The sequence below is a fragment of the Pleurodeles waltl genome, chromosome 6 (assembly GCF_031143425.1).
Source record: "Pleurodeles waltl isolate 20211129_DDA chromosome 6, aPleWal1.hap1.20221129, whole genome shotgun sequence".
NCBI classification, from domain to species: Eukaryota; Metazoa; Chordata; class Amphibia; order Caudata; family Salamandridae; genus Pleurodeles; species Pleurodeles waltl.
In genome coordinates, this window is record NC_090445.1 from 884,723,392 (window position 1) to 884,748,354 (window position 24,963).

Consider the following 24,963-nt stretch of genomic DNA (forward strand, 5'->3'; position numbering starts at 1 on the left):
GTCTGGCTATTTCACTTGGCGAACCCTCTTTCCCTGCTTTGCAGAGGGGATAATTCAGAGATCTAGCGTTTCATGGGAGAAGCAGGAGACATTTCTCGTTTCCCAGGGGGCAGGACAATAAAGTATAGCGCCTTAATCCCAGCACAAAAATATCGACATGCCGGAGCCTTAACACTATTCTCTCGACAGCATTTAATATCAGTCCCAAAAATATCACCCTTGCACCCAGAATCTTGGACAAACAATAAATCTACCCCTTGTTGAAATGTTCCAAATCTGCATACTGCGCTGTCGAAATTCAGGTGTTTTCCGTGCAGAGAATAATGGTCTGAAACCAATAATACCTGAGGATGGAGCTTCTCCACGCTTGCCAGCAAACGACAATTAGAGGCAATTTCTTCTATTCTAAAATGTGAAATTATCTAGTAAGCTATAGACCTGGTTTGAGGCATAAACGCCTGTTTCCTGTCCCTTTCGTTTTAGGGCAATGTGGCCGATGTTCCCCGTGTCTGCCTGTTCTTCATTTCCTACGGCCTCCAAGTCATCATTTTGATCGTATCTGCCTTTTCGGATATCTCCATTGAAACCGAGGAAGCAGCAAAAAAGGTAGGTAATATAACTATGTTCTTCCTTGCACATCTGTCTGGTCTCAAATCGGTGCTACGAAGTGTAATCTGTCCACGTGATCATCAGTGCGCTGAACTCCATTTTGGCACCCGGCAGCTTCCGTTGATTTCATACAATCCATCTCTTCCCAATGGCAAAGCCTGTGTTTGCTCCTGTTCTCTGTGTTTTTGTGAATGTTTCCCGCATGAGGGGCAGGCGGCCATTTTTCTAAGCGCGTGAGAAAAAGTACAGGTGTTTTTGATTTGGGACTGACGATAGCTTAAGTTCTTTCACTCTGACGATAGCTTAAGTTCTTTCACTCTGACGATAGCTTAAGTTCTTTCACTTAACTGCACCCTTTATTAACGGGAAGTAATATTAAAGTTTTGGCTGCATTATTACCTATGATAACACAGTGAAAATGACCCTGTACTGGGTGCTTACTTTAAGGTGATTTGACAGTAAGGAATGGTATGACTGTAAATCATTTGATGACTGTTCGTGATGTGCGAGTATTTCTCTGGTTCTGAGCATCCAAGAGCAGTCACTGGGAAGCTCCCTGGAGATCCAGGTTTTTCGCTGTCTCCGCAGGTGTTGCAAATAAACTTACCGTATCTCACCTGTTCTCCAAGTACTTCCTTGGACACTCTCACTACAGGATTGGTGTTGAGTAGCTGGCTCCCCAAAGGAGAGGACCATATGAGCTGTGGTTGACGTCCTGGTTGAGAATTATGAATGGGAATCTAGAAATGATTCACAAAGCAAGTGGCTGGTATTGCAATTTCATGATAAGAATATTTATCTAGCTGACCAGGCGCTTATAATTTTGTGCCATCTACTGGCAATGGGGAAGCAGCCCAAGCATTGCATGAAGGGAGCAAGCAATATGCGTCAGTGATGCTGTTACGCAAGTAAGGAGCCTCGCATTAGCGCGCATACCTATGTCATCGAGATAAGTTGAACATGTATCATGCAAGTGGTGAAGAAGGAATAGCCGATTAGTCTATCTTTGATGAAGTAAGGACCCTAAACAATCAAATTTGTGGATGCAAAAATGAGAAGTCAAAATTTTACAACCAGCCGAACACAAGTATTTTGCCCGTCTGGGAATTCATCTTGGGGCTGACAAGTCTAACATCAGCACATTAAGAGCACAAAGAGTCATGGGGAAAGTACTGAGTATTTTACAACGGAATAAGCTTGCTGTGGAATATTCCAAATGCAAGTTTGCAGAGAATAGGGTGACTTATTTAGTACAGGTCACTGGGAAGCGTGGCATTAAGCCAAACCTTCCTTGTTATAATCTATTGCTAATGCTCCTATTCCTACTTGCAACAAAGATTTTCAATCCTTTTTGAAGTTACCAGAGTTATTCGCCAAGCATGTACTTTTATAGAAAAGTCATTTTACAATAGGTTGAAGAACGATGTAAATTCTGAATGGTTAAAATCATGTCAAGTTTGAAACCATCAAAAAAGTTATTGTGAATGCTACCATTGAAATGGTTTTGACCCTGATGTAGACATTATCATCACAATAGATGCAAGTAGCAAAGGATTGAGACCTGTCCTAGCACAAGTTGGCAAAAGTGGAAAGAAGGTGATTATAGTGAATGCATCACATTCGTTGTCACCGATAGGAATAAAAAACTTGGTTATTGAAAGAGAAACGCTGAGGTGTGTTTGGGCCTTGGAACATTTCAAGGATTTTGTATTGGGAAAACCTGCTACTCTAAATATAATCACAAGCCCCTGGTAACCATTTTACCTGCTGAAGGCACCGTTAACTCCTCAACGAGGATTACCAGATTATTAAATAGATTGTAAGATTTGTGTACGAAGTATTTTATGTACATGGAAAGGAAACTGTAGTGGCAGATTTTCTTACAAGAATGCCTGTTCATCTTGAAGAGTGCATGGATGATGTGTGGATAGAAGTTAGCATTTGTGTATGAAAGTGGGTTTTCTGCGACCTGCAAGGTTAAATTATGGTGCAGATATGCAAACATTGCTGTTTTGCAAAACGTGATGGTGTGTGTTAGGAGGTGGCCTTCCAAATGGAAGTTGACTAGGTTAGAAAGACGTTTTTCGGGAGTAAGGCAAGATTTGACTGAGATAATGGGATGGGCTTTAGAAGGAATCGAGTGGCGCTATTGGAAACTTCGAGAAGTCTCATTACTAAATTGGATTATGAGGGTCACTTTGGGATTCTACAAACCAAGTATGTGAATAGTAAGATCCACTGCTGGCCTGGCATAGATTTTGATGTGAAGAGATGTGTACGAAAGTATGCATTGCGTTTTATGACTGCTAAGTCTTTGAAAACACTCCCACCACCACTGTGTGATGTAACTGTGCCAAGTGGTGCTTGGGAATGTGTTGCCAGAGATATTATGCGTCCTGTGGCTATCAATCAGCAGTATGTTACAGCTTTAATTAAACTTCGTATATTGTCCAGAAGCTAAAGTGGTAGATAAGGCGGATGCTCATTCTGCGTTGAATGTTTTGGCCCAAGTACTTTTCGTTGAAGGTAGTCCTACAGTAATTTTGAGTGATAATGGGGTTCAGTTCTTATATAATAAAACAAGGGGTTATTTTGAAAGGTTAGGTGTGTAACACAAAACGACTTCATTACACAGGTCTAGTGGCAATGGAATGATTTCGAGATGTTACTGTGTTAGCAAAGGTTTTATTCATCTTGATTCTCAAGGCCGAGCGGATTGGGGTTACCAGAGTTATATGGCAAGTTACAAGATACAGCTGGAGAAGACATCAATTGCAGTAACGTGTGAACATTAATTACAGTAACACTTGGGAATGTAATAGTTGCTTGTGTTTTTTCATTGCTGTTTTTCTAGATTTAGTAATGTAATTTCGTTTCTTTTATGTAGCTAACATATAGTTTGTATGAGTTTAAACCTTGTTTATTATTCTCGTAGAGAGGACAATGTGTAATAGGTGCTTCTTTTAAGGTGATGTAGTAAGGAATGTTATGACAGCAAAGAATCTTATGACTCTTTGTACTCTTAATGTGCTGGTGTTAGACTTGTCAGCTGTAATGTGGTCCTCCCCCTCAAACGTTTGCCTTCTTCCCTCCTGTTTTGCTGAAATCTTTTTGTTGCCCTTAGGACTGTGTGCACTTTACTACTGTTAACCAGTGCTAAAGTGCATGTGCTCACCCACTTGATGATGGTAAAACTGGCATATTTAGTTTACTAGTAAGACCCTAGTAAAATAGTATACCATATACCCAGGGCTGATAAATTAAATGCTACTAATGGGCTGCAGCAGTTATTGTGCCACCCATTTAAGTGGCTCCTTAATACATGTCCCTGGCCTGCCATTGCAGCTTGTGAGCAGTTTTAAACTGCCAATTCGACTTGGCAAAATAAACCTGTTGCCAGGCCTAAACGGCCCAGAGGACAGGGTGCATTATATTTGAAAAGTTGGACACGTACTTTTAAGTTTTACATGTCCTGGTAATGAAAAACCCACAAATGTTTTTTTAACTATTTTGAGACCTACCTTTTCCATATATTAACTTTGGGTTACCTATCACATTTAATAGGTGATAACTTTGGTTTAGGAGCAGGTGGAAATTTCATGTTTGGTGTCTAATGACTGTAATTTAAAATCCTCTTTAATTGAAAAGTTGGATTTTAAGTAACAATTCTGCAAACACCATTTTTAGAAAGTTGGCATTTTCTTGTCCTAACCATTTGGTGCCTACATCCTGTTTCCTAGGTCACACTACTAGGTGTAGTTTGAAGTTGCCCTTTGTGTATTCCTCACAGACAACCACACAGTAGAGGGACTGAGTTTTTGCAGGAGGGCCTTCCAAATACAATATGGGGTAGAACTGCGCACAGCCCCATTTGCACATGAAAGAAAAGGCCTCAGCTCACACACAAAAAAACTTCACACTAGCCTATTTTGACTGCAGACAGACTGGGACCAAGGCAGGGAGAAAGGAAATTCCTTACACTTGTGTTGGGGGAAAACTCCAGAATTTTCTACCACTCCACAACTGGCACAAGGTATAGAATTAGGACCCTCAGACCCACTCTTTAGCTCATTTCTGGGCATTGGAAGGACTCTCAGAGAAATACCAAAGGGCCCATTGTGTACGTCAGAGGACTGCTCTACTGCGCCATAGGAACTGCCCTGCTGCCAGAAGTCTGCCAGGGTGCCCTCAGAGCACTGCTCTGCTGCTTGAGACCTGTTTACCTGCTTGACTCCAAGACTACGAGAGTGACTCCAAGGGCTAGCTGTCTGGCCTCCCGATCAGAGCCTTGGACAGAAAAGGCTCTAACAATTTTGAACCTGCACCAGGATGCAACCTAAGAGAGTCCTAACCCTCCCAGTGGTGCCCCTCAAATCCTGGACCTTTGGAAGTGGTGTTAATGGGTTCCAGACAGCCCAAATAGAAAACTTGTGACTTAAAGAAATTTCTGTAAAAAAAAGTGCTCTGAGAACGGAGAGCAGACTAGGACCTACCTTCTTCTTAAGAGGCTCCATGCAAAAAGGGTATCTGGCATCATGGACCCTTCGTCGGCTACAGAATGCAGCTTCATCCCGCTGGAGATTTTTGACTTCCATAAAAGAAATTAAGGGTCTCATCACAAGTCTGGCGGTCGGACAAGCTGACCGTCAAACTCGCAGGGAGGACGCCACAGTCATACTGGTAGCGTTTTCCCCAAGCATGTTACAGTGTTCCCAACGGGCTGACCGGTGGAAACATTGTATTATGCATTACCGCTGGGCTGACCCGGAGGAACATTGCTATGATACTGGTCTCGGCTCTCTTAAGGGAGCTGAGGCCAATACCATAGCACACCAGCACCATCTGAATGCTCACTGTCTGCAAAGCAGACAGTGAGCATTCAGATGGTGCTGGGCAGGGGTCCTGCACTACCATTGGTATGGGCAGTGCAGGGCCCCCCTGTGGCCCCCGGCACTGGCTTTCCGCCAGCCTTTCCATGGTGGGGTGACCCCCATGGAAAGGCTGACGGAAAGCTGAGTTGTAATCAGCACAGCAGTGCTGAGTTCAGCGCCGCCGTGGCTGAGTACAACTCAGACATCCGTCAGCCCATCGGGAATGATGTTCCTGGCTGGGACGGCGGGTCCGCCCGCCAGGTTGTAATGTGTCGGTCAGACCGCCTGAATTGCGTTCCACACCCGTAATGAGGCCCTAAGTCTGAACGTAGAACTCTTAACTGCAACTTAGTCCAGCAGCTCCCAGACAACGATGCCTCCTCCTCGGACACTGGCAGATGCCCTGCCAACTTAACTTTACCTTGTCAGGCATTTTTTATAAAAAATTCTTCTATGTCCAAAGGTAAGCAGAGACTGAGCCCAACCCACTTTGTGTATCTGAATCGTGCTCCATTGCAGTCGGTCGTAACTTTAAACTTTGCCGTGGGTGGCGCTGTGATCCTTTGGTGCTATTTTTCACTTTAAACTTTAAAAAGTAATAACTCTGGTTGTATTGTTGTTGCTTTGGTGTCAAATAATTAATTACATTTCACTCTATATTTCTTCTTTGGTGTGGGATTTTTCATGTATAGAGTTGCAGGATTTTTTTTGCATAGAGATTTCACTTTATTACTATTTAAGTGCAACATAAATACTTTAGACATTGCCTCCAAGTTAAACCTGACTGTTTTTGTGCCAAGCCACCAGAGGGTTAAGCACATGTTCATTTGTTGACTTTTTGTCGTTCACCCTGACAGTGATTGTGACTGTTGCTTGAGTATGATTTCCTCCTCACATTATGAGCAGCTGTTGAGAAGCTGCCTGAAGAGTCAGGTGCCCGTTGTCTCGTCTACTGTTGAAAATAAACTTACCATACTTCACGAGTTTCTGAGCATATCCGTGAGCATGGTCATTTTAGACACCCCTTCTATTTCACTCTACTGTGTTCCTGCCAGTCTCCTGTGCTGATTTTCCGGAAGGTGTCTTGTGTAGCCTGTAGGGCGCTATATGCCCCGGTGATGATGTAGTTAGACTCATCCATCACATGCCCCGAGGGTCCAGCATCTTTGTATATCAGTGGTTGTCCGATCTAATGAAATTTAAAAAGACCCTGGTCCACTTTTTACAGGCGGTCCATCATTTGAATTACCCTGCTGGCAACCGTTTATTGGTGATTGATGTGTGTCTACTCTTGGACAGCACTATTGTCTGTAGGCGCTTTTTTCTGATCCATAAAATCGGACTCATTCACTAATTGTTCTGACTTCAAGGTGCTTTCCGAGGCACTGGAGGGAATAGAGGTTTAGGATTTTGGTACCTGTGCCCTTTGGACTTTCAGAAGCAGTAAACTTGAGAGTAGGTGGAGCTCTATAGACCTTGCTTGTGTTTCGGGGAGGCTCTAACATGAACTCTGTAGAGCGGGACATGTGGTAATATCTGACCCCAAACGTGCAAGGATTTTTAGTGCCAAAAACACATTTTGCCATTGTTGAGCTTCCTATTCTCCAATGCAAAGGATATTTTCTCTTTAATTTGTCACCATCTATGGGTGGTTTTCAAAATCTGCTGTCTTTACTCACTATCAAATTGCCTAACCCTGAGAATCCTTAGCTGGGCGTCCACTTTGCATGAATTGGTGCCAATGATACACCACACTTTGCAGTTATGCCATTAAATTTAGCAAAGGGCCCCCCAAATCTGCAGCAGTCCCCGAAAAGCAGGTACAAAGGAATTTTGGATGGCGGACTCACTCCCAGAAGTCAACAAGATATGAGATGGGTCCTTGACTGAAGAGCTCCTGATATGAAAATGTACACAAGACTAGTTTGAAGCATACTCACAAGAAAAAGTAACTGAGCACAGTCCTTACCTTTACCTTTTCAAAAACATTGCACTAGAAGGAAAGCGAGGAATAATGCCTGTTTCTAGGCTGCTGGGAGACTGGCCTAAAATTCTTTGAGGGTGAGAATTTGGAAGAGAAGGATCCTCTTACTGCTAAGTACTGACGCCTGGAATGTTTGTGAGGAAGGTGCGTTTAATAGAGAAAAAAACAAGTAGCAATAAGGGGGGACCAATGTGACTTAAAAACTAGAAAGGACTAAGAAAATAAGTGCCCTCTACCGACACTAGCAGTGAACAAAAGAGGAAGGAAACCTCTGTCAGAACAATGAGAACAGAGAGTCAGATAATATTTCAGTTGTGCAAACGAAATGGCATATGGTCTGATATAACTCAATTTAAGTAGCCCTGGCTGTGTATGAGCTGTCATGTGCCAAACACAAAAAGCAAAAATCAAATTTCACCTAGGACAGTGGTTCTTAACCTGTGGTCCAAGGACCCTTGGGGATATGGGAGGCCCACTGAGGAGGTCCGGGACTGTGTTACCAAATGAAATAATATTAAAATTAATTAATTAAAATGAGTAACATATACACAAATAAAGAAGCAACATGGAAATGTGAGAACGTTTTCTATATTTGATTGGGAATTAAAATATTTCAATATGTGAACATTTGTTTGGTGTATACTTGTTTTTGTATTTTTGTTTATTGTTTTCAAGTTCAAATCATAGTAATTGCTTAGGCCGGGGGGTCCTTAGCTGCCCATAATGACCCATTGGGTGTCCTTGGAATCCAGTAATGATTCAGTGGTGATCCACAGAAGCCAATATGTTAAGAACCTCTGACCTAGGAACAAACATGGGGCTCCTGACTGACCACACATTCCCTCAGTTCTGGTCAATGTTTGCAAATCCTTGTTATCTTACTTAGGTGTGACATTAAGAATACTTAAAATGAGGGGTGTCCCTCGTTGCTTCTGGTAGGCCAGATCCATGCCAGATTTTCAAGAAATCAACCTAACATAAGGTTACATGCAGGCAAGAAGGTTATAGTAGTACTGATCCTCCTGGATTAATGTTGCACACTTAGCGGCTGATCGTTTTCCAAATGTAATCATCTATTGCTTGGTGGAGCACATGCAAGAAGTAATGCACTAATTTCGCCCAATTTATACAACGTTAGGGGGCGTTTACTGGCGCAATTTCAATAGTGATCTCACACTCAAAAACGTTTGGAGTTCACTGAAGTGCGAGGACACGATTTTGCATGTTCTCTTCAAATGTGTGACATTTATTTTGTTCAGCACTCTAGATAATCTTCGATAGCACCTGCTTTGAGGAATACTTTAGCACGTTATTTTAAATTTCACTAAGTTAAGAAGCCCATTTACAGCGGCCCCTGCTACACATGTCAAAGGGGGTGGCGGGGGTGAGAGGGGACGATGGGGAAACATATTTAAAAAAAAAAAAGAAAACACTTACCGTTTACCTTGCGCCGCCCGTTTCCCGCCACCTCCATCCGCCTCGCTGCTCTTGTGGAGGACACCAGCACAGGCTCCCCAGCAATCCTGGTGCTGCTTACATATCATGTAAGCAGCGTCAGGATTGGTCTGAGTGGCTTGGAGTGCTGCTCAGACACAAGCCTGGGGTCTGTGCTGTTTCTCTAGCCCAGCTGTGTATACCGCCGGGTTAGATAAACCTAAGTGCGCCTCAGACGGCCAACCAAACACTCATGGACACTTAGTGCACTCTCCCCTCCTCCCCCTCCTACCTTCCATGGTCCAGCCCCTCCCCTCTCTGTACACTCTGCTGGCTGAGCCAGCAGATGAAGAATCATGAAAAATAAAATGATAGCAAGCTATTGTTTTATTTTTGATTTGCTGGCTCAGCTAGGGGGGGCAACGCCTCTCCGCAACTGCGGAGAAGCCGCCCCTGACAATTTATGTGATATATTGTGGAGTCGGACGACCCTATCAGACTTCAGAAATTAGTCAGTGTGCTACAGTTACCAACATCATTCCCATTTGAAGTGGCAGGTGGTCATCTACGTACCCGGAAACTCTCTCTATTTCTCTGAATGTCAGGGGCGTAGCTTGGTCTGTAAGATTTGGGGGGTGAGCTTCACATTTCCCAACAATCACGTTGGCACATAATGTTGAAATACATTATACCACAAGCTGGCGCACAAGCGGGGCTATGGGGCTGTGGAAAGGGAGAGGAATGCTGATTGCTAGCTGTACTAAGTGAGAGAAAGCACATCAGTGTGTGATATAACCACCAGTTTTGAAGTCTTTCCAGACAGGGAGAGGGAGAGAATGTGTGTGCATTTTTGTTTGTGTGTGTAAAATTCCTGTTGAAATCCGACATGACAGCTCACTATACCCGACTAAAAGCCCCTGTAGAAAACTAGTTATTACGAGATACATTTGTTAGGGGGTGTAACACCCCACACACACCAACTGAAGCCACGACACTGCATTTGTTTTTTTCTAAAAGTCCACTCTGCATGCCAGCTTACGAAGGTGATCACATCGCCATACCCCTCTGGTAGCATTTAATAGACATGCAGCATATCCTGATTCTTCGTGTCCTCTCTGCAGGGCCTAGTGGAGCACTCTCTTTACATGTGACCACGTACAAAAGTAAACACAAACTCAAGCCGGACATTATTTTCTTATTTTGCGTCCTGCTGATGTTTAGTCGACTTCTGAGCAGCCACCACTGATAAGATAAGAACGGTCCACGTGAAATGTAACGTGAATGCTGATAGACCTGACATGGCCAGCACCTTGCTTTCAGCATTTATTAGTGGGATGGGACACCCCAAAACCACCTTTGAAGCTATGCCCCCCTCATATTTAAATTGTCGACACCATACACATTCATGTCCAGGGTTCCTTTAACAGAGTAAGTTCAGAATATATAAGCAGAATGTTTCATTGCTTGCTTTTGTCAGCCATAAGCAGTACTTTCAGTTTCCAGTTGCATTACATTTCTTCCATTATGCGTGTGGCCTCTGAGAGTGAACCAGATATTTCTTGAGAAGGGGTGTAGGGGATTAGGACACTGGACACAGTGTGACAAGGTAATTGGGACCAGAATGTTGAGTGTGAAATTGATACATTTTGTGATTAAAGTAGGGGCAAGCGTGAGTCGTGATTCCACAATAAAATGCATTGTTTTATTTTCAGAATTTTACCTATTTAATTAATCTTGGAATAAAATTAATACTTTTGTGTTTTTTTTCATTTTCTTGTATTAGAACCCAGAGACGACAGCATCATTTCTAAGCAGGATAACGTTTACCTGGTACAATAGGTAAGACGGCATATTGTAAAATCACTTTTCATTGCTTACGTTTAAAAAGATCTGGCCTGGAGGGAGTTGATTGTCCAGTATATTTAATGCCACTTCAAGAACTGTCTTTTAATATTAAACTTTCCAACTTTCCGCTGCATCGTATCTTTCTTATCTGTGGGCTTGCATGATCCACCAAACATCGGATTCCCTTTTTCAGTGGCCATTTTGGATGCATAGCAAAGTCACAGCCAGTTTGTTGTTAGTCCATGTGCTTGACCTCAGGATGGCTGGAAAACTGTATCACAGCTTAGAACTATTCATCTATTCTGCACACAAGTAGCCCCGTCCCTGTCCCATTCACCATCCCCACCATCTTACTTACCCCCTCACCATTGCACTTTCACCCTCTCCACGGGACGACAACCGTAGAACATATTGTGTACCTTTCAGCACCACACTAGCATTCACCAGTGCCACATTACCCCCACAGCATGGCACTACCTAATGCAGAAACTTACCACCGCCGCCATCCACCCTACACGTCTGTACTGCCAGCATCCGGCACTGCACTAATCCTCACCATCTTATTACTATGCTCAGACCTATTTTGTAACACAGGTCCAGGTAACCATTCCATTCCACCGCTTTACTCACCCCAACTGTGCAGATATCTTCACAACCACATTACTACATCACTCACCCTCTCATCCCTACATCTACCACACTTTGATGCCACAGTACTGCATCCCTCAATCTCATCAAATTATCATCCTACAGCAGAGCATAACCAACACCTGAGACCGCAATACCACCCCACCAGAGCCCTACCAACCCACCGCTGTGGGCATAACAAAGACCCCCAACCCCGTGGTGCGGGGGGTCTGAGCTCCAGGGGCCCCCTCAGCACAGCACCTGGCCTGGCTGAATCCGCAGGGGCCCCCCTCCATGTTCTGTGCTTGGGCCCCCTTCCAGTTTTGTTACACCACTGCCAACCACCGCAGGACAAACTCACATCATCACAGTAACACCCATACTACTACACAGCGAAATTCCCCAAGAATCTCTTTATCCCAGACCAGCTCTGTGATACTAGTCTCTGGTATCACCTTGCTACCCGCTAAAAGAACTCACCAGCTCCACTCTCTTCCAGCCCCAACCTAACCCCAGCATTAAACGGCTTCCTTAGTGCCAACCTATCAAGCTAAACAAGCACAAGGTGATGGATAGAATGCTTGCATTAACCAGAGCCAGTGGAGATCACTTGGGCAGCAATCCAGTCCTCATTTTTCATGCGCCATGCCACTCTAGATAGAGGCATGCCTTGTGCAAATGCATAGTGACCCTGCTCTTCATGGAACAGTCCATTCAAAAACTGGCAGGTAAGGTCCCCTCAACCCTCCCTCCCCCGCAGAAGTAACCAAAGGTCAATTTAGGCCTTTTTGGGCCTCGTCAATAAGGTGTACTTTGAATCCGATGGTACAGCAAGTACAGGTCCCACGTTTGCACTTAGAGCTTCAACTAAAGCAACTATCAAGGTGATGGATCGAATGCTATAATTCATCTCAGCCACTGGCGATCACTTGTGTCGTCTTCCAGTCCGTGGTTTTTCACGCACCATGCAAATGTAGACAGACACCTATCTTACGGAAATCAGTATTGACCTTTCCTCTTATGGGAACAGTCATTCTTGAGCTGTTAAGTAATGCCCCTTCTCAGAAGGGAATACAAGCAACCCCAGCCTGGTTTCAGCTTATTTAGGCTATGCTAATAGGGTGTAGCTTGTGTCCCATGGCACACTGGTTAAGGGACCCATGTCTGGGCATGCTCGTTGCAATTAAACGTCAACTGCATTAAACAGTAAGGTGATGTATGGAATATTTGTGGCTCAGGACCAGTGTTGACTTGCAAATAGCTAGTTACGTCTGAGGTTGCATATTGGGAAGAAATAATAGAGTGGAATATGGCCAGAGTAATTATCAGTGGCTGAGATTAATTCAAGCATTCCATCCATTACTTTATTTGTTTAACTCAGCAAGGCACCTTAAGTGTTACGAATAAGCCCATATGTGGGTCCCTTGCTCTTCACATCACTAGAAGCAATCTGTGCCCTATTGTAAAGGCCCAAATAGATCAAAATAGGTTACCTGGGCTGGCAGTTTGGGCTGGACTGTTCCTAATGGAGCAGGACCAAGGTTGATTTGCAATCTGGCTGGTTCCTGTCTGATGCTGCATGGTGATGATGGTGGGAAAAACAATGGACTGAAATGCAGCCCTGAGTAATTATCTGTGGCTGACGATTCTTCTTCTCAGTGGCATGCTTAGAATTGGGTCTCTGCTCATTGTACCACTGGAACCAAGCTGCGTTGTATTAAAGAAGCCCATATAGGCTGAAACCGGTCTGAGGTTACTTGTGTTCTGGTCAAGATGAGACCTGACCTGTCAGTTCAGACTGGACTGTCTATAGTGGGGCAGCTGGAGCAGGACAGGGCTGATTTGCATTTGGCTGGTTTCTGTCTCAGTTGACATGGCAGGCAGAAAAAGGATGGACTAGAATGTGGTATTGATTAATTACCAGTGGCTGAGATTTCTTCATTGCATTCCATTCATCACTTTTTTGTTTTCCTCAATACTAACAACTCGAACCATGGCTCCATACTACTAACCCACTACACTGTGCCTAACCTTGACCCCGGAACTACCATCCCACATCACTGTTCTAATACCCCCTGGCCTGATACTTAAACCAGCACACCATTCAATTACCTTCTCACAACACCTGGGGCCAGATGTATCAAAGTGTTTTGCGATCGCAAAAACTGAATTTTTGTATGTAACAAATCCAATTTGCGATTCGGTAACTTGTCCCTAAGTGACCCCTTCCCCTTTGTGAATGCATGCAAAGACACGTTTGCAATGGCTCACAAATTGCGACCTACCTCATGAATATTAATGAGGTAGATCCATTTGCGAGCCCTCGCGAATCGCAGTATGAAACTCCTGGAGTTTCATACATTCCAATAGTGATTACTTAATTGCGATTCACAAAAAATCACAATTAGGTAATCGCTATTGGATAAAATTATACATCTGCCCTCCAATGCACCTCACCTCCACTGCTGTAATACTGCACCATCTACTGTTCTGCCATGCCCCACCATTATGCCACTGTCTCACGACCAGCTCTCACTGCCACTTCAGCACTAGACTATCAGCCACCCTACCACATTAATAACCCACACCGCCACACTAGTACCCCCTCCATGTGTTATTATCTTACAGCACAGCATTACCAAGCCCCAACACTGCTCTACCACCCCTATCATGGCACTTCCACCCTGTAACAAATAGACATGGTCGAGTGTCAATGAGGACGAACAAGAAACATTAGAAACGGAGTTGGAAAGTTGAAAACTATGGAGATGAGGAGCACAACAGAAAATATAATTGCCTGAAGCATACAATAATTGTTCTCCAGTATGAACTTCCAGTATTAACCACACTATGGCCCGGTTCACAAAGTGCCTCTGCAGCCACGGCAGAGATTCCGTATTCATGGTAAAATCTCCACAATGAGAAATTGGAGAGTGATCATTCTGTCATGAGTATGGAGACCCCACCATGACTGCGGAGGCTCTTTGTGAAACGGGGCGTTGTACACACATATAGTTTTCTTCCACAGTGTTAAAACTATGTAACAATCCTTATTTATCGCATAAAGTGCCCTAGCAAAATTACTAAACTCAGTAAAGGATAGAGTCTGACATTGAATTGAAATGAACAAGTGATAGTGCATCTTCATAACACAAAGACTGTGCACACCTAGGTTATTCTAGGTAACTTGTCAAAGAATTCTAACAGAAAGATGTGACTTCTTCCCAGAATTATTATAAAAGGTTATAAACATCCACTGGAGCTGGAAGATCTGTGGGAGCTGAATAAAGGGGATAAAACCAAGTACGTCCACGACTTGTTTGAAAAGAACATGATCCAAGAGGTGAAGAAGGCCAAGAAAGCTCTGGAGAAACGACGACAAAAGAAGGCGTATAAGAGGCAGACAAGAGAGCTAATGAACGGTCTCAGCGGTGCTCCAAGTCAAGATGTCCTTGTATTGGTAAATATTGCAAGACACCTTTAATGCCATTTTCTGAAGGCTGGAGAACCCTCTATCCTTGCTTCTTACAAAATAGTAGGGTGAAGCTGAGAGGTTTGTATTGCCTTTCATTTACAAACAGCTTGCTCTATCAACGATAGTGAGCATGGCCATGCATTTATAGACAGCATACTCACATTTTTTAATGAAGTGTCATATTAATTTGAACATGTTTAGATTGGTCATGTGGTGAGAAATATATTAGCAATAAAGGTAGAGGTTGTGGCCACTTCTTGGTAAGTTGATGCCTGTGAGTTTGTCATGCAATGTACATGTCTCTATTGCTCATCAGAAGACACCAGCTGCTGGCTGAGTAGGGACGAGGGCTTCCCACCCTTCCCAGGGAACGACTCCCCAGTCCATGCCTAGTATAAGATTACATTATAGGATTCCTCAGTCCTTTCCCACTGTGCACTAATCAGCTTCTCGCACCGCCCTTTTCTCATACTCTGCGTAGTAGGGGACTACTACAAGAAGAGGGAGAGACGGGCAGTGATCACCTGCCTGAACACCTCCTCAAGCGTTCTCTGATCCTTCTAGACACTCATTTAGTAACCCAGGAATCAATGCAATTATAGCTTTCTAAAATGGCACCCAGAGGAGACCTTTTGTGCTGAATATTCAAGTTGTAGAATCAGAAATGAGGTGTGGTAAATACGGCTGCTCACCTATATTGTACACATTTCACTATGAGACTTCCCAGAGCGAAGTCACTGTTGCTCAGCCCTGTATCATAGGCAAGCAGAGCAGTCAAACATAAAGTATTACATCATTCAAATGGGCTGAATAAGTGAAATGTGAAAACGCTTTGTAAAGAGTTCGCACATGTGATTTGTTTTTTAGACGTTGCTACATTGACTGTGAGAATATAATTTTCCTCACCTGAAGCATGACTCCGGTATGGGATGGGGAGAAGCAATGCAGTTAGGGGACAATTTTGTTTCTGATGTACTGATTGACCTACATCTCCCCCGCTATTTCAATGTAGGAGTGTAGACCCTCATGGAGGACTGGCCTCAAAGGCAGCACAGCAGTTACCGGCTTCCAGGACATGCATTTGGCTGCAAACAGCAGGACTGGTCAAATAAATATTGTCCTGTCTTACCCATCGTCACATATATACATCCAGTAAATGATTAAAGGTCTCAAAGTGGAAGGCTTGGCTTTGCTGAACAACCAATCCTAGTGTGAAACAACAAACCCAGCTAATCTTTTAATTTTTATTTCGGCACATTACTATTAATATGCCTCGGGGGTCCCAGGAGGAGGGCTGGGACTGCTGCCTTCCCTCACTGGGTAACCTAAGGTCAGCCAGTGAGGGAAGGCAGAAGTCCCAATTCATCACAGATTGGGGTGGGGTCAGAGAGACTGCGGACCCCATCCCACTATGGGACGAGGTGTCACTGATTGACATTCAGCCCAGGGCGCTTCAGGGCTTAAAACTGAAGCGCACAAGTCCGAAGCAATCAGTGACTTTCCCACTTGTCATGAGGGGGAGGGCCTTGAGGCACCTTTGCTAGGCGGAAGAGGAAACGCCCACAGGGCTGTGACTTCTTCAGCCCAGCAAAGTTCAGCTCAGGCAGCCGGGAGCCTGCACAAATAGCGCATGCCTAGCTCCTGGCTGCGTGACCTAAAAAGGAAGCGTCTGTCAGACTGATCTTTAATCAGCCCGACAGACACTCTTCTTGAGGGGCAAAAGGTGTTGGGGTGGCCCCTCAGCCCCAAAGGATGGGCAGTGGCTGGTTGTTTGGTCTGGCTTGGCATTGCATTTATAAGCCAGACCTATTGGTATTGCCAATGGTTGTTTGAATTTGAGTGTCAGTAAAATTAATGTCCAGGGATCTATTAAGTTCAGTATTCATCAATAACTTAGGAGAACGCCCATTTAAGGAGTCCAGGGGCTGCCTGGAAGTTTTCAGAACTCTAACTAGGTGTGCCCATCGCTGCCACTCTTCCCAGGTAGAAAAAAACACAAATAACATAAAAACTGTTCTGACTAAAAAAGTGCATATACACGCCTGCCCTTACCTGTGTAAATAAAGACAGGTACGATGAAATAGACTTCTACTGTCAGAACTGAAGCTCCCTATATGCACTGAAAACAAGACATACAAAATTTAAATGCTGAGGAGATCTGAGTTGCTTACATTGTCATGTTGCTCATTATACTTGGAATAATAGATGAAATTTGTTCCATTCAGACTCAATCGATAGAAACATTTATTAGGGATGTTAACATGGCACAAGCACTTTGACTCACAGGCACATATGAAATCATTCAAATATGTCACATGGTAGGAGTCAGTTTTTTTTAGCTGCACAATAGAACATAGGCATATTTTATTTCACACTTTTACGGTAAAATATGAGCTGCTAGACCATAACATGAGGCATCACAGTACTCAAAAGTGATTCACCAAGTGCTCATAAAATTACACATGAAAGAGAAAAATAACAAACATTTGACTAAAACAATAATTCATGGAATAAAACATTTACCAATAAATAGTCAATTTTATGGGGTCAAAATGAGGGTTTATTAAAAACAAATCAGTGTTTCTGTTCTGTACAGTGATTGCGTGGGTCTTCATTACAACAAACGGAGACAACATTATGTATCGCCCATCAGAAGTGGGAGCACAGAGAATTCTACATTTATATAAAATTCCGCAACTCTTACATACGCAGTAGGGTAACTTTGAAATGGGCTTGCATAGAAAGCTGGACTTTAAACATTAATACGTAACATTTATACATTTAATAATTTTCAGGAGTCAGCAATGAGAGTTGTAGTTACAATGTTAAACTTTTATTTCTCATAAGTGTTAAATCTCTTTCTTAGTCGATACGATTTACATAACATTGCATTAAGCATGTCCCATATTCAAATCCCTATTCTAGTATTCTAAATTAGTAAAGTAAATAATTTTAGTCAGAACATAGAAAAAAGGAACAGGTGTTCAAAAGGCAGTCTAGTCAGTGAATGGTATCAGTACTCATAAAGAAACAAACTAATTGAGATTAGTCTAGGCAAAGAGCAAAGTTTGTCTCGCAAACATAAGATCCGAATACTAAGAGTGAGCGTTTGTCCGTCCTTCTCCTCATACTCTACTCTCCTCTTTTATCTGTTCTTTCCCTGGGACACTTTTATAATTGAATTACAATGTGTACAATTGTATTACAATTGTTTCAGATGTGTTATACAGACAGCTAATCATAGGCAAGTAAGCCAGTGAGAAAGGAACAGCTTCGGTCGAGATGATAACTTCAAACAAAGACAGTTCTAACGTGAGAAACATTAGTAAACATGTTTTCACAATAAGAAATGGCAAAGAATTTTCACAGCCATCTCAGTCTCTGAAAGAAAGGACATTTGTTGTCCGTTTTTTTTTTTTTTTTTAATAAAGATGCTTTATTGTTTTCCAAAAAGATTTACATGAACATTTCCAAGCCAAGTGATACACATTATTACATAGCGCCCTACTGTGTGCATAAAACTTACTTCGGATTTAATAGGATCACTTGAGTTGGGTTAAAACAATGCAAAAGAAACAAACCAAAGAGAAAAGGTGTGAGAGTTGGATAAAGGGAAAAGAGTGTCTCCTGTCCACGGGTGATTCGTGGTGTGGGTTGCAAATTTTGGGGGCATTTTTGGCGCCCTGCGGCCAGTTTCGATCGCGGGTCTACCCTATGGTAATCGAACCCTCTCAGTTGTGTGGGGTAGGGCTCCCCTGGATCCAGTACGTGACTGAACAGGGGGTCCAGGTCAGTGAGTATTTGGGTCTGTCAATGGATTTGAATGTAAATGTAAATTGGGATCCTTTGTAATCTAGTCGTCTCTTAAGGCCTCCCATCCCCCCCAAATCTTATCGTATTTGCCCGGGCACCCCCTGGCCTCGTACACCACTCTCTCTTGTTGTGCACACCAGTCCATACCCCGTTTCCATTTATTTAGGGATGGGGCTCCCTCTGCCATCCATTTGGTCATAATATCCCTTTTGGCAACCAGACATGCTATTCCCACAAAGGATCTCTTCATTCTTCCCAAATCTGTGTCTCCCGCCACCCCCAGTAGGAACAGGAGCGGTTCGGGGGATAAGTCTGTTTGCAGGGCCCCAGAGATTTGTGCTGCAACCTCTTTCCAGTAATCCTCTATGATCGGGCATAACCATATCATGTGGTAGAAGTCCGCTTCCGGCTGGGCGCATCTTGGGCAGGCAGCCGTGGAGCGGAGGCCTGCCTCGCACAGTCTCTTGGGTGTCATGTATACGGCATGTAAAAAGTAGGATTGTACCAAACGGAGCCTGGAGGATATAGTTAGGGTACCAGGGGCTGCCAAGGCATCGTTCCAGTCCCCTTCCTCAATTCTACCCACCCACCCCTCCCACTTGTTGCGAAGTCTGGTCATTGGACTAAGGGTGTTGGAAATCAGTGAGCGGTATATTTGTGAGATTCCTCCCTTGCCCAGGTTGCCCATTAGTACCTTTGCCTCTATTGGTGAATGGTCTGGTATGGGCGCGTCAGTACGCATGTGTGTCATTAGAGCATGACGGATATGGAGGTATCTATAGAACTGCGATTTGTTCATGGATAAGGCGCTCTGGAGGCCCTCAAAGGATCTCATGTGTGAACCCTCCCAGACATCCCCAAGTGTGGAGATTCCGATTTCGTCCCATTTCTGGAATCCCTGCAGTTTCTTGACCCCAGTCAGGAGATTACTGTGCCATAACGGGGTTTGACCGGTGATTCGTTTCCACCAACCGGTAATCCTCTGAGCCTCTCTCCATCCCAGGAGCGTCACCTTAGTTACCTCCGGGGTGGAGTTGGGAATTGGACATCCATAAAGGGCGTTGAATACTCCCGCGTATTTCAGCGTGCCAAGCTCAAGTCTATAGGCCGGATCCGACCAGCCTCCACCAATCCATTCGTTCACCACAATAAGTTGCGTCACAAGATGGTAGTAGTATAAGTTTGACATCGCAAGACCCCCCCTCACACATGCTATGTAGGCATGTCGCGAGTGCCAGTCGCGGGCGGGCACTTTTCCATAGAAATTGGCGGATCATTGAATCCAGGTTTTTAAACCATTTCTTGGGGATTCGGAATGGGGAATTCTGCAGCAGATAGAGAAATTTGGGGAGAACCATCATTTTGAAGAGAGCGACTCGCCCAAGTAAGTTAATGGGCAGGGTTTGCCAACGCAGGAGGTTGGTCTTAGCCTTAGCTACGAGGGGTGCCACATTGAGTTCCCACGCTAACTCTGGTACAAGGGAGACTGAGATCCCCAGGTATTTAAAACTGTTTTGCCAAATGGGGATGGTTTGCTGCCATTCAATGCAATCCCTCGCAGGGTGCAACGGGACAAGTAGGGACTTACAGTGGTTCAGTGTGAGGCCGGATGACTCCGAGAAAAGATCAAGTATCTGCAGAATACGCGGACCGCTCGTGGCTGGGTTCGCAATGTATAAGAGAGCGTCGTCTGCATAGAGTGCCACGCGGTCTTCTGAGCCAGAGGGCCAGGACCATCCCTCAATCAGAGGGTCCTCTCTGAGCAGTTTGGCAAGCGGTTCTATCACTAGCGCGAAGAGGAGTGGGGATAGTGGACAACCCTGGCGCGTGCCTCGTCCTATGTGAAAAGGGTCCGACACGGTTCCATTCACCTGTACTCTGGCTTCGGTTGTGAGTACAAAAGTTTTACGAGTCTCCTAAATCTGGGGCCAATCCCGTTGCCCTCCAGGACCTGATGCAGGTATGACCAATCCACTGTGTCAAATGCCTTTTCGAAATCAAGGAGGAGAAGAGCTTTCGATGTGGCGGCTAGGGTATCACGGTGAGCCAGGGCCAGGTGCAGGCGTCTAATGCAGTGCCTGGTGCTTCTTGTTGTCATGAAGCCGCATTGGTCCGGGTGGATCAGCGCTGAGAGGGCTGGTTTTAGCCTTGCTGCGAGGATCGAAGAGAGTATCTTAACTTCAATGTTTAAAAGGGAGATAGGACGATAGTCCACACAGTTCCGCGATGGTGGCTGGGTTTTAGGGATCACAGCAATTGTGGCTTGGTCAATACCTAGTGGAAAATGGCCCCTGTTCTCGGCCTCCTCATACATGTTAAGGAGGTGTTGCCCTACTGTGTCACTGCAGCTTTTATATAACTCTACTGGTAAGCCGTCTGGGCCGGGGGTCTTACCCGAAGCTAGTGTGGTTATTGCGGTAGTCACTTCCTTCAGGGTTAATGGCTCGTCGAGCGCATCTTTGACTGTGAGTGACACCTTGGGAAGGGTAATTTCGTCGAGGAGGGGAGAGTCCCTCTCCGTTTGGGTCTGCGGGTGTTCTTTGTACAGGTGTGCGTAGTAAGCTGCGAAGCTCTGTGCAATGTCCCTAGGGGTTCTGGAGAGCCCTCCGGACCCGTCCGAGATCTCAGGTATAATTCTGTTGGCCAGTGGACGTGTGGCCAGCCAGTGCAGGAGTTTCCCACTTTTGTCCCCCCACCCATATACTCGGGCGGTGGAGGCCCTCCACATGAGCTTGGCTGATTCTAGGGTGAGGGCTTTGACCTCTTCGCGCATTTTCAGGAGCTGGCGAAGGCCCTGGGCCGAGGGAGATGCCAGATGCCTGCGTTCGTGGTGCAGTGTCCGCGATTCTAGTTCGGCTATTTGGGAGATACGGGCTCGTTCCCTCACTCGGATGAGATGTTTGGCGTGGCCTCTAATTGTTGCCTTACATGCTGCCCAGACCCTGCCCGGCGACTGCACTGAGCCTACATTATCCTCAAAGTACTGTATCAATCGGGTTCTCACTGCCTTTTTATAATCCTCCTCCTGTATGTACCAAGCATTCAGCCTCCAAGTGGGCCTGTTGGTCGGGTCGGTATTGCCTAGGCGCGCCTGTATAGGTGCGTGGTCGGACACCCCGTGTGGAAGGATCTCAACTCCCGTAACGTTAACTATGTCTAGCGCTGGGGCGAATAGGAGGTCTATTCTGGCATGTGACCCATGTGCCGCTGACGTGTGTGTGTGTATTGCCTAGTGTTGGGGTGCCAGGTTTGCCATATGTCACACAAGCCAAGGCTATCCGCCCAGTCTCTGAGCGTCGACGCTCTGCACGAGCGGCCGGCTGTTTTGTTTCCTGATACATCTAGCTCTGGATGTAGTACTGCATTAAAGTCCCCTTCTATTAATGTGGTACCCTGGGGGAGGTCTGCTATAATCTGTTTGAGGGAGGCCAGAAAGGTCTCCAGTCCCGCCGGGGGGGCGTATACACTCACTAGGTTTATGGGTCTCCCATGTATCAGCCCAGCCACCATTATGTATCTACCCTGTGTGTCGGCACGCGTGGCTGTTATTGTGATTGGCAGTGAGCGGTGAAGCAGTATAGCCACACCCCTGGAGCCTTTAGAGAAGCCCACATGATGGACCCTGTCATATCCCCCTCTGGCCAGCATGGGGCATCTGGTCCCGAGGAGATGAGTCTCTTGTAGCATAATCGCCGCGGGGGCATGCCTGCGCAGGGTACTATATATCGCTGATCTCTTAATTTTGTCCAGGAGGCCGTTTACATTCCAGGACAGAATTTTAATCATTGGATGTGGCATATGAGTGGGGCGGAGTGTGTGCAAGCTGGGCCACGCCAAAAGGGCGCCTCTCCAGGTATTTTGCGGCGTGGGACAGGAAAGAAGAGGAAAGGAAGGAAAAAGGAAAAAAATAAACTCTCACGGGTCAAGAAACCTAAGCGTACATTAACTTGTAACTGTGGTGTAAACATAACTTCTCCCAACTCCCCCCCCACCCCATACTTCCACCAAAAATGCATCTGTCGCCCTAATACCCATTCTAACCAGTTTTATCTACTAAACCTGGCGTTAGTGTGGAGTGATGGACCCCTCCTGAAACACGGATCTCTTGCAATGTTTGTTTAGAAGGTTAGCCATGGTGCCCCCTCCGGGCTTCAGAACTTAGTCTCGCAGCAAATATTCAGTATATACTCGGGGAGCCCCTGTCAAGTGCCCCTCCAGCAGGGCTCCGCTGTCCGGCTCTAACCAAATAATTTCCTCAGCCCAGCGCCTAGGACAGGCCCGGGTCGCCGCCGCTAGGCCCCTGGCTGGTGTCTCCTTTCCTGCGTGATTCCCGTCGTTGCCTCTGTGTTCGACTCTGGTGCGACCTCCCGATCTTCACTCATCTGGGTCGCAGGTTCTGTTCCGCCTCGGCCTCCAGTTCCGGCACGTCTTCGGCTTCTCTTCCTCTCCCTTCGGGGGAGCAAGTGGTCCTCGGCCGAAGCTTCTGCCCACTCCTTAGGCTTTCTGCTGGGCCTCGGAGGCTCCTCTGTCAGCCATGTCCATGCCTCCTCTGGTGAGTCGAAGAAGTGAGCTTTCCCGTTTAGGATGACCTTCAAGCGTGCGGGGAACAACAGCATGTAAGAGAGCTGCATGGCTCTTAGTTTCTGCTTGACCCGCTCGTAGGACCGGCGTCTGTTCTGTACCTCGCGGGTGTAATCTGGGAGACTTTTTGCACATCTGGTGGTCATACACAGGCATCACCACATTTTGGAAAGAAATGCTTAGCCATATCAAGGGGATGACCCGCTCGTAGGACCGGCGTCTGTTCTGTACCTCGCGGGTGTAATCCGGGAACACCAGGATTTTGTGATTGTCCCATAGGAGATCAGCCACTTGTCTGGCTTCTACAAACTCTGTCGCGGTCTCTAAAGTTAATAAAGCAAGCTATCATTGGCTAGCGCGGGCCCCCGGGGGGTGGCCGGGGGGCCAGCGACCTGTGCGCCCTTTCAATCGAGAACCACGGCGACAGCGACTGGTCTGGCATCCAGGATTTGATCCAGCTCTCCAAGAACTCGACTGCTTTGTTCTCTTCCACTCCCTCCGGAAATCCCACAAAGCGCAGGTTGTTCCTCCTGGAGCGATTTTCAGCGTCCTCGGCCCTTCGATGGAGTTCGCCAGTTCGGGATTGCAGTTGGGCCACTTTAAGTTTAAGCTCAGCAAGGTCGTCCTCTGTCTTTGAGACCCAAGTTTCAACCTCAGTTATGCGGCCCACAGCATTCCTGAGGTCTTGCCTGATGAGGCCCATGTCCACACGGACCTCTCCTATCTTGGACTCCACTGCCAGCTGTGAGGACTGAATAGCCATTAGGATTGCGTTTACTCCATCCGGTGTGGAGGTTCCTGATAGTGCTGTGGTCTCCCCATGGGGGGGCGCCGGGACGGTATACGGTTCTATTTTCTGCTGCGAGGCCGGGAGCTGCCTGGTGGCCCTGTCCTTTCCCATTTTGTCTTTAGCTCTCCCCCGGTCCGGGGGCAAGTCACTCAGGGGGTACCGGAGATCCCGCTGCAGGAGGAGGACGGGCGGAGAGATGGTCCCCGCTCCGGCCCGCCTCCGGTACGTGTCGCCTCTGCACGAAGTCCGCGGCCCACCTCACCTCGGCGACGGCAAGGTCGCTGTGTCAGCATCAGGGTCCCCGCTCGATGCCCCCGTTGCAGCTGTAATAGGGTTCTCGCTAGACTCAGCAGGGTCCCGGCTCCAACCCAGCTTCTTCAGGTTTCCATTCCCTATGTGATAGGGAGTTCATTCCTCAGGCCCCGGGCCTCTCCCTCTGATGGCCCTCGTGGGCAGGCCTCACCTCTCCAGACGTCTCCCCAGCTGGACCGGGCTCTCTTTAGTGTCCTCAAGGGGACCGGCCGCTCACCTTCCGCAGTGGCAAGGGCCCCATCAGTAGCCCATGACACGCGCTGCTCCCGTGGCGGATCCGCTCACCAACCTCCAGCCGTCCCGGGGGTGGCCCGAGCCCGCACCAGGGGCCCGCCTCAGCCGCGGGGCCCAACCTCGGGTCCAGCGGTCCTCCGCCTCCCCAGGCCCAGTCGCCGACGCGACTCACCAGCGGCCGGCAGCGGCCAGCTCCGCTCCTCCGGTCCCTCGCCTGGGTGCGGCGCGGCGTCCCATAGCCGGCGCCCCTCCGCGCGGGGCCCGAAACACCGCACCCGGCCTCAACAGCCTCAAGTCCCGGCCACTGATCGGCTCCCCGTCCCGCGGAACCGCCTCGGGTCACGCCGACTCCGCTCCTCTCCCGCCTCCTGGCCCGACCCTCTCCGGG

At 46.4% G+C, this 24,963-nt stretch overlaps 1 protein-coding gene across 1 annotated transcript in view; it reads left to right on the forward strand.

Moving 5' to 3' along the window:
* The window catches only part of ABCC2 (ATP binding cassette subfamily C member 2), a 277,757-nt gene that overhangs the window by 67,980 nt on the left and 184,814 nt on the right, over window positions 1–24,963 (forward strand). Inside the window, exons 5-7 of the mRNA XM_069239683.1 lie at window positions 484–606; window positions 10,682–10,737; window positions 14,599–14,830. Coding sequence (XP_069095784.1) covers window positions 484–606; window positions 10,682–10,737; window positions 14,599–14,830 — 411 coding nt within the window. The remainder of the gene's footprint in view (window positions 1–483; window positions 607–10,681; window positions 10,738–14,598; window positions 14,831–24,963) is intronic.